The 10699-nt window shown below is 38.0% G+C and overlaps 1 protein-coding gene across 5 annotated transcripts in view; it reads left to right on the forward strand.

Moving 5' to 3' along the window:
- MFAP3L (microfibril associated protein 3 like) overlaps positions 1–9260 on the forward strand; it is a 40976-nt gene extending 31716 nt beyond the window's left edge. For 4 of the 5 annotated variants that reach the window (XM_033133652.1, XM_033133655.1, XM_033133653.1 and 1 more), the window contains one exon: positions 994–9256. In XM_033133652.1, the coding sequence (XP_032989543.1) occupies positions 994–1928 (935 nt within the window). In that variant the 3' untranslated portion in view covers positions 1929–9256. Of the gene's footprint in view, positions 1–993 lie in introns of all 5 variants that reach the window. The other variant, XM_033133656.1, reaches the window with a different exon arrangement.
- The last annotated feature ends 1439 nt before the right edge of the window (positions 9261–10699 follow it).

The raw sequence follows: 10699 nt of genomic DNA on the forward strand, positions 1-10699 counted from the left end.
TGACCTGGACTCTCCTCTCTCCATAGGACATAGTAGGGAAGTGGTAGGATTTCAGAAAGGCTCAGACCCCGAGACCCAGAAGCGAAACCTAAGGTACACAAAGACTTAATTCCAACTAAAGAGTTTCATCTGATTCAGAACCTCATTTTCTAGGGCAATACTAGGTGCCTTCCAGGCCAGAGGGGGAAGGAAGAAGGGCACTTACCAACATGCATTTGCTATAGTGTGAGGCTTACTTTCAGTTTGATGAGTCTATAATTTAATTGCGAGGCTAAAACAAAGGGATGCTGATTCACACCCAGCCTCTGAATCTTCACATTATTAGCTTGCAACTTTAAGTAGTATAGACAAGTCATTGTAGAGTCACAAAATTAATGACATAACTATATTTTAATTAACTAAGGTCATAAAAGGATAACTTCAATCTCAAATATGAGAAACCCATGTAAATAGTTATAACTTAATCGATTTACTCCAGAGTTTATGTTGATCCTAAGCTATATTCTGAGAAGCATTAAACTCCCTAGTGAACATATATTCAATAGAGTCAGGCTGTCGGGCAGCTTAGAACATCGGATGCTGTCATTAAGGAATTCTCTAGTAAGAGAACAGTATTTTCCAGATTGTTTATTTTTCTTATTTCTCACTGGAATTACACAGTATGGTTTGGTGGTTAAGAGTACAGCTTCTTGAACTTGAGGTAGTTCATCTTCTAGCTCGACTGCTTCCCAATTGGTGACCTTGGGAAGGTGGTTCAATCTAACTGGGCCTCAGTGTTCTCGCCCTATAAAATGGGGCTAGAGTTTATACCTACCCCACAGAACTGTTGTGAAGATTAAATGGGGTCCTACATGTCCCCTACGTGTGGTGCATAGTAAATATCCACTGTCGTTACCATTAGTAGTCGATGTTTTTCAGTAATGTGTGCGTGCGTTGTCACTTCAATGGCAACTGTAGGTCCGTTCTTGAATTCTCTCCTCTCCTTTCCAACAGGAAAATGGCAGATGCACGAGAGTGGCCTCCTCAACATCACGAGAGTGTCTTTCTCAGACCGAGGTAAATACACGTGTGTGGCTTCTAATGTCTACGGCACCGTGAACAACACAGTGACCCTGCGCGTCGTCTTCACCTCCGGAGACATGGGCGTCTACTACATGGTGGTCTGCCTGGTGGCCTTCACCATCGTCATGGTCCTCAACATTACCCGCCTGTGCATGATGAGCAGCCACCTGAAGAAGACTGAGAAAGCCATCAACGAGTTCTTCAGGACCGAAGGTGCCGAGAAGCTGCAGAAGGCGTTTGAGATCGCCAAGCGGATCCCCATCATCACCTCAGCCAAAACCCTGGAGCTTGCCAAAGTCACCCAGTTCAAAACCATGGAGTTCGCCCGCTACATTGAGGAGCTGGCCAGGAGCGTGCCTCTGCCTCCTCTCATTATGAACTGCAGGACCATCATGGAGGAAATCATGGAAGTGGTGGGGCTGGAGGAGCAGGGCCAGAATTTTGTCCGGCACACTCCTGAAGGCCAGGAGACCACAGACAGGGACGATGAGGTCTACACGATCCGCAGTTCTCTGAAGCGAAGCGATTCCCCCACCGCCGACTCAGACGCCTCATCGCTGCACGAACAGCCTCAGCAGATTGCCATCAAGGTGTCCGTTCATCCCCAGGCCAAGAAAGATCACGTGGACGACCAAGAGGGGGGACAGCTTGAAGTCAAAGACGAAGAGGAGACAGAACCGTCTGCTGAGCATTCCCCAGAAACTGCGGAGCCTTCTACGGATGTGACATCCACGGAGCTGACCTCTGAGGAGCCCACGCCTGAAGAGGTATCAGATAGAGTCCTGCCGCCAGCTCACCTGGAAACGACAGAGCCGGCAGAGGCACATGACAGAAACACCTGCATTATTTATGAAAGCCATGTCTAAAATCAACTCCGAAAAGCTATGCATATCAAGAAAATCAGGGGCTGCTCCTGTAGTCCAGATGTAGTTACGCACTTGCCGCTAAGCCTTACCAGGAGACTCTCATCCCTTAGGTAGGAGTGATGCCATTTTAAAAGGGAAACATCTGCGTGCAGTTCATGTGACTGGAATTTCCCCAGTAGAAAAGGACGTGGGAAACATCTGGGTGCAGAATTGATAATATTGGACAGACGGTATCTGTCCATGTGATACAAATTATAGAGCCTATTCTCTGCCAAATACCTTAATTGGTGATGCCCTTTTGGCAAAGAGTACACTACTGTAAGGTAAATTCTGAGTTCGAGCTCTGTCCAATGCACACTGCATTGCTTTTCCTTTAAAAAATTAATAGGTCTGCTATAATAGCAAATGCACGTATATGGGTTTGTTGCACTTTCTTCTCAGTTTTTATTCCTTTCACTGTTCCTTTATGATGGAGTAGTAGTTGTTATAGTAATACTAATGGCTCTTTCTGGTTTAGTCCTCTTTGCCACTTTGTCCTTATTTTCCCCTAGAACATTTACCTCAGAGGCTTTGGGATCAGTCCCAGGTACCAAGGCTGATATCTACAAGTCGTTTGTAGTGTTCCAAAGTAGTTACTAGGCTCCTTATTTTTGTCATTTCCCAGGCCCGCTTTCATACATTGCTTTTTTGTTTCCAGTGAAGCTGCTGTCGTGAAACTGAGAAAAACTTTGCCCAGGAATAGCACTTTAATAGCCAAATAAAAATGTGTTTACCTGTCTCATTCTGAGCTCAACTGACATATCAGGAGATATTGTCAAAGGTTCAATATACCCGTACTACCCATGAAAACTGCTGTTTTTATGTTTAAGTAACATCATCCTGCAAACAAAGACTGATTCTTTATCTAGAAAATTTATTGCTTCCAAAGACAGAGGCATTCAATGAATCCCTGTAGGTTGTAGAATATTGGCTTCCTTAGAAGGGTGTGCAGGGACCATATGCCATCGGGTGACTCAAACACTTGATTTGAGACAGCAAATGTAAGCATCTGTAAAGTCATGTAACTAGTTCCACTTAAAAACTGTATGGCTAACTTGTTGGTCTTCAAAGGGGGAGTGAAAGCTTAGGATAATAATATAGGGAACTGTACCAGCAAATTTTATTCCAAAATTAACTGAATCCTTTTTTAGTTTCACAGAAAAATGTAGTTATATGCAAGTCAGAATGATGTTATGGACAAAAGACACAATTAGTCATCCAAAGGCCAACACCTTACCTGACTATGCCAGTACCAGCTGCCTGGCTTTGGGCAAGTCTGGGTTTCAATTTCCTTATCTGTCAAGAGGGGGAGGACGAGATGAGCTCGGAGCACCATTTAAATGGTCTCACTCCCTCACAGAACCACACCAATATTATCATCCTTGCTCTTTTTCACAATTACTTGAAAGATTTTCCCTTTTATCTCTGGATTCACCTAACATTTTTTTGTGCTGCGTTACTTACTCAAAGAGGATCGGTTTAGAAAAATCGTCGCATCTTAGTAAGTTGTGGATCTTCTCCCCCACAAAAAAATCATTAGTTTAGATTTAATCTAAACTAAAAAGAATCTCCAGTTTAGATTTAATTGTGGGGAGAATGAGTAGTTTTATTTCATTTGCACTTAGCAGCAAGGGAGACCCTACCTTTAAGTAGTTAGAAGGGTCATGGCCACGTCAGGTGTTGGGGTCATGCCATGGGAGGTTATGTGGGCCATGCTGGTAATCAGAGAGCAGACACAGATGTTAAGTCTCACTCTGTCACTATCTGGATAATGGACCTTGGACAACTCTTCCCTATTCAGAGGTTTAATCTTTTTTCATCTGCAAAATACAGGAGTTGTACCTGATGGGTCACAAGACCCTTTCTAGCCCAGACATTTACAATTTTATAGAAAGTCTGTAATCTCCCATGATGGGCACCATGATGGGCTGGAAGAGACAAGCCACATTGGGAGCAAAAGTAGGTACATGAGATTGGATGCTTTTGCTCTCTAAGCTTGACAGCAAATGTATCTGGCTCTATAGCTGAGGGTAGTGGGTTTGGCTTTAGAAACGGCCTTGATGGGTTTCTTTAATCATAAATAACTGGTGTGGAAGGCAATCTGAAAGACAGGGAGTTTAATTAGACATCTTTTGGTCAGGAATGAACTGTTAGCATCTAGTTAGAAGTGATTTGGATGGTCACAGAAAGGAATTAGTAATGAGCAATCAAGAGAAACCATGACTTCAGGTTGGGCTCTCTGGACTGGGATTTTATATATTTGGGTTACAGAAAAAACTTATCTCCGACTCTTAGACTATAAACATTTTCCACTTGTTATCGAGGTCAACAAATTGTTACCATGGATCTATACGTCCAAAACAACAACAGAGACTTAAGCTCATTTTATGATATTGTGTGAGCTTTCTGCCATTTTATTCAGTTTTATTCTACCCAAACCCATGTGCAGATTTCCAGATGGAAATTATAGAAGACATATATTCCATCTAGACATTGATTAGGGGTAAAAAGTTTAAAATGGGCAGACTTTTTATGAAGCAAGAGCAGAAATGTGTGACCAAAGAATAATGCAATTTTGGTTTTAGCTTCTTTAGACTGGAGAGATTATATAGATTTTTTCAAAACTTTCCCCCTCTTTAAAACATCAAAAAGCTCTTGATATAATAATAGCCAACCTAAAAGGAGATTTGCTTACAGTGGAGATATCTCCTTCCAGAAATTCTACACTCTTCCTATCCATTCTACAGCTTCTTTACAAAGTGAGAAAGACTCTCCTGCTAGAACATGAAATGTAGAAGACCTCGTGACTTTCAGCTGATTTTTAAAGATAAACTGTTCAGCTTCATAGAAATTCATAGAAGTATGGCTGAATGTGTGTACATGTGTGCACACACACATGTCAGGCTCATTTGGGCAGTTTTAAAAGCTTAAGACTAAATCCCACACCATGTCCTTTGGGTCTTATGTAGTCATTCTCAAAATCAAACAATTTCTGGTTTCTGTGTCATCTCGTCATATCTCTAGCAATTTTTTTCCTTGAAATTCTGAAAATGATTCAGATATGTGTGCATATTTAATTCACTTAGGTGATCTGTAAACTTGGATGGTGTTTATTCTAAATGGAAAAAAAATTTTATACTGAAAATCTATGTAATTTATAATGGTTTTGTTTAATATATTATATTTTCGTATCTTTAGGGCACATCTATTGTCATCTTTTTGTATATCATACTTGGCAAAAAGAAATACTAATACTTGACTAAAATCTCTAGGAACCAAATGTGATACATAGCATATAGAAATCATTCTTAAAATATCTGATTGTTCCAACCCATCCCAAACATTATTGTGCCATGTCATTATATCCAGAATGATTTGTCTCAGATGCATTCCGTTTTTCAAAAGGCTAAGAGGCCTGACATCTCTCACAATGGATTCTGGAATCCCTTTCCCTTCTTTTTCTTTTTTTTAACTGTTTGCTTCATTTTTAATTGTCTATGTTGTTTAAGCTTCCCTTGAAAGGGCAAGTGTGAGATAAGAAAACAACTTGATGAAAAGACTGAACTGAACTATGGCTATGTAAGTTATTTAATGGACTGATAATTTGTTTTAAATCTAATGCTTGGATTGTTATTTATTGGTGATCTAGGACCTGCTCACTTCTCTAACACAGGAAGAAAATGTGAGGCACAAAGAATATTTGCGTGTTTTGTACAGGTACACTCTCAGTGTAGTGCAGCCAACACAAATCAGCTTAACTATAGAAACATCAATCCCAACCACTGGAAGAACTGTTTTAGAGAGACAAATCAGACACCTTTTATTCGCAGATTGAAATACAGTGTTGTATCAGTGCTGAAACTCTTAACTGGTAGCCTCTGTGATTCTGTAATGGGGGTTTCCTCCCAGTGTTTAATTTGGTAAGAAAATGGAATATTTAACTTACCTTTCAGATACTCCATTTTATACTTAGCACAGTTCAATGCTATCCTGTACCTGTCTTCACATACCCTTTTGACAGTCCCTTAAGATTATTATCCCTGTTTCTATCCTTGCTTTTAAACTAATTTATTGGTACTCTTTAAATATCTACTAAATCTCATTGTATATTCTTACACATACTTTGAGCACCTGATATCTTCAAGATATTAGTCCTTTTTAGGTTCATCTATTCATTTAAAACTCCTTCAGTAGATAAAGTTCATTTTCCTAATGACTTTTTAGGGTTTCTACAGTAATTAATCAGGTTTGGATTAAATAAATCAGTGGTGGGGGAAAAATCAAATAAAACAGAATTGCTTATTATGTTTTCCAAAAGACTGAGTGATTTTCTGTTATACAAGAAAATGTCATATGAGGGTGATAATGATCGTTGAGATTCTTTAGAGATGTCGTTTTTAAGGCAGCTGATACTTAGAATACCACAATCAAAACTGAAGCTCTTAGAGAATATAAAAATAGAAAGCAAATAGTTCTAAGAATATTTTGGCAAAAATTATTTTTATTTAACCAGTAGCAAAAGCCTTCAAATGCATCTCTCAGACACCATAGATCTGTCTACTGTGAGTTTGGGTCAAAGAAGATGCTTATATTTATGTTTGGTTTGCTGTATATCTAGTTCTGGATGGCCTTCGTTAAAATTGGAAAATAAGATGAAAAAATTTATCTGGGCGGAAATGTCAAACTGGTAATTTTGTGAACTATAAGTGTTCACTTTTTAAAAATAATTTAAAGGTGGAAACAAATGAGTAATATTTAAATTGATGTTATAGTAGAAAAAAAATTATGTGATCCATCCTGTATTTTGATTGTTGCTTTAATAAAGGGATTGCACATGTGTGCGTAATGTGTGTCGTGTCCCACCTGAAAGGCATGTCTTTGTGCCCTGATTTACTCTTTCCAATGATATGAAATCTGTAGTCAGTTCTTATCCTGACTTTTTGCATCTGCGGCGTATCTTGGGGAGAAGAGGAAAACTTAAATAACTTTTATGTAAAACTACATACTTGATCCAAATTTAGAAACCTTAACTCTGTCCTGACAAACTTTATAGCAACTTATTTTTATCTATATCAACAAATAATTTTTAACAGGTAACGTCAAGCTTACTGTAGAGAATCTAAAAATCAGGAAACTCACATACCCAGAACTTTCCATGGGAAAAGTAAATCTGCCACAAAACACCTAGACAACACCAAATCTAGGTCAAATCAGAGCATGCTAAGTACATAGGTTTCTCTGACAATCAGGAAGCTTCGAAAGCCACATTCCTCTCACATAAGACAAGATGTGGATGACATGTAAGCAGAAACAAGAAAGGAGACTACCAAATGGGAAAGTGAGACAATGAAAAGGGCAGAAAGTATTTTACTCTCCTTATTTTACCGTAGACTAAAGAGGCAACCAAAAGTACTGAGTGAGTTACTTAGTAAACCACGCATGTAACTAACCATCCATAGATTTTCTCAAGCAATAAAGGGTTTAAGAAAATTATGCTGGCATCAATGAAACCATTAATAACTGTGTCCTCATGAAAGAGAAAATAGGAAAGTTTTGTCCTAACATGATAATTTTGATCGGTGCATATTTTCAAACCCAGAACAAACAGTTGCTAAATTTTTCTGCAGGTTTTGGAATGCCATGTTCTGCATTGGCCTTAATCAAAGGAGCGAGGTAAGGCTTAATGTTAATCAGTGATTTTTAAAGGATACAGTCATAGAGTTACAAAATAAGTAGGTTATCAGGTTTACCTAGCTTTCCTACAGCATGCTTAACAAGTAGTAGTTCAGCCCTGCTTGAAAATCTGACAAATTGGGCGCTCACTACCTCCTGCAGTAGCATATTCTGTTGCTGATAGGTTTTAAACTCTACTACTTAAAAGTAGTACCACATTGGTTCTTGATCTGAGTTGAAAATGCGAGCTAGTCCTGCCACAATAAAATTTGCTATCAACACAAAACTAAAATTATAAATGTATTTGTATAAAGGAGGTTTACAATAATTTGGGGTTCTCCTGATACCACATAAATTATATGCCAAGAGGTGCATACCCTTTTGAGTGCATGGTTTCTGTCACCTGGCAGAAGTCAGGTGAATCAGGTGCTGACCCGCCCCCGCCAGGCCCTGAGATGCCCTAGGGCTATAGCTCATTAAATAAGGGATGTGTTATTTTGTTAAACAAGCCAAAACAAAAACGAACAAACTAGCAGATTAATTGCCTCAGTAAATTATGGTTTGAAGGACCATTAGAATTGACATACTAAAGAAAGTGTATATACATATGTGTTAAGTGGCTTATTAAAGTATTTTGAACTAACAATTGGATTACAGCTGGCACCACTTGCATTCACACTACTAGGTAAAATGGACTCCAAGGGTAAACTAACAATTTTCCTAAGGTACTGAAGAATAAAAAATAAGTTTAAAAAATATATGAAGATTGATACAGCAATATGAATTTTTCAAAAAAATTCTCACTACCGATGGAGTGGGTTTTCTTTAAATTGACTCTTGTTTTCAAGTTCATTATGGAATAGGAATCCCAGTGAATATGTAAAAAAATCACTTATGCATAGAAGTCTAACAAAATTGGGGGACTTTTTGTTGTTCAGTGTAAATGCTGTACAGCGTCTATTTCCTGAAACTTATCATGATTCATATAAAGCTGATGCATATTGGAGACCCGTAACGTGATCAGTGCCTGTGGTTTTAAGTCTGATTAGTATGTTGACAGGTACTGCACACTTCTTCCATTTAGGCTTTTGGTGGGGTGAACAACGTTTTCTCAGAGACTTAAGAAGATTCCTAATTCTAGCTGTCAAGGTTTTTACATGCAATGGGGAACACATGACAAGTGTTTCTGAAGAAAGATCTAATTCTTCTGTGCCAGCTGTGCCGCTTGCCCACGTGGTCAGCGAGGTTTTCTGTTCTCTTCCCTCCTACCATTATCTCAGCTGTTCGGCCAGTGGACCAAGTTACTATGCATGAAGAAAAATGCTTGATTACAGAATATATTCTACAAGAAAATTCATCTACCATGTAGCAGACACTTTATTAGTTTATCATAAAAGAGGTACATTTTAATGCTGGTGATGTCTGAAATTATTTTCAAACTGAAACACTACAAAAATTATGACTAAGCATCATGTTGGTAGAAATGTCTTCATCTAAAGAAGAAGAAATTTGAAAGTGTTAAGACCTCAGAAATTACAGAAAATTTACAATATCCTATTTGTAGGGAAAATAAATGATAGCTAATATGGGGAATCTGTGATCATTAAACTTGAATGTACAGAATATAACTTTCCTATTTTTTGTCATTACAATTAATTACTGAGACACATTAATGGTATTTCTTAAACTGCCAAATCCTGAAAAAAATTTAACCCCAAATTAAAAGATATATATGTATTATTCTTGTATCATGTTAACTATTTTATTTTACCTTCTCATTCCATAATGATTGAAGTGATTGAGTTAAATTATATTTTACTTTCTGTGAATCCTTTGAAATTGATGATTGCTGTGTTTTGTACAAGTTCACTAACTCTCCATAACCAGACTACCTTATTAATCAAACATTTTACTCATTTTTAATCAATGAAAGATTTACAGTATGATTATAAAAGCAGAACAGCTGGATGATCAATAAATGTTTTATCCATAGCTAAAAATGGAAGAATTTCTGCTCTAACACTAGAATGAGACATTGTTATTATAGTACACTCACAAATAGACTGAATGTTTTTGTCCACCCAAAATTCATAGGTTGCGATAGTATTTGGAGGTGGGGCCTTTGGTGGTTGATTAGGTCATGAAGGCAGAGCCCTCATGAATGGGATTAGTGCCCTTTTAAAAAAGATCCCACAGAGCTCCCTCGCCCCTTCTCCCATGTGAGGACACAGCAGTCTATCAACTAGGTAGCCAGGTCTCACCAGACACCAAATCTTCCAACACCTTGATCTTGGACTTCCCAGCCCCCAGAATAATTAGAAATAGATCTTTATTGCTTAAATCACTCAGTCTATGGTATTTTTTTTTCATAGCAGCCTGAATGGACTAAGACAGGATGTATAGTGGAAAATGGAGCAAGAAAACGTAAAACATACAATGTGTTTCCTCCAAGTCCTTACGTCTGGATTTGGATTGCCTTTTTAAACATTTTCCTTATGAGATTTTTAAAAAAACACCTCAATATAAAATCAATACAAATATAGAATTATAAGCCTTCAGATTATTTTCCTTCTTCATTAAACATTTACGTTCACCAGCATAGAAAAATTATAACGTAGTCATGATTATTCTGTTTGAGCTCTCAAGAGGATGGCTATGCTTTATAACACCAAATTTAGACTCAGTCCATTACCTAAACATAAAATTGCTTCACTCCAATTAGGACTGAAAATGTATATGGCGAGCTGACCTGAAACTACTTGTTTCTGAACATGTGTGTCTGCTCATGTGTTACATGTATGAATTCTATCTTTCTAAATGCTCTGAGCCTAGAATACAAAACACATTTCTAACTAGACTTTTTATTTCAAGATAACTGAAGATTCACATGAAGTTTTAAAAAATAGTACAGAGAGATCGCCTGTACCTTTTACCCAGTTCCTTCAATGTCAACATCTTGCAAAACTATAGTCCACTATCACACTCAGGGTGTCAACACTGATACAATTTCCCAGTCTCAATCAGGTCTCCCCAGTTTTACATGTATTCATTTGTGTGTG

The sequence above is a fragment of the Rhinolophus ferrumequinum genome, chromosome 18 (assembly GCF_004115265.2).
Source record: "Rhinolophus ferrumequinum isolate MPI-CBG mRhiFer1 chromosome 18, mRhiFer1_v1.p, whole genome shotgun sequence".
NCBI classification, from domain to species: domain Eukaryota; kingdom Metazoa; phylum Chordata; class Mammalia; order Chiroptera; family Rhinolophidae; genus Rhinolophus; species Rhinolophus ferrumequinum.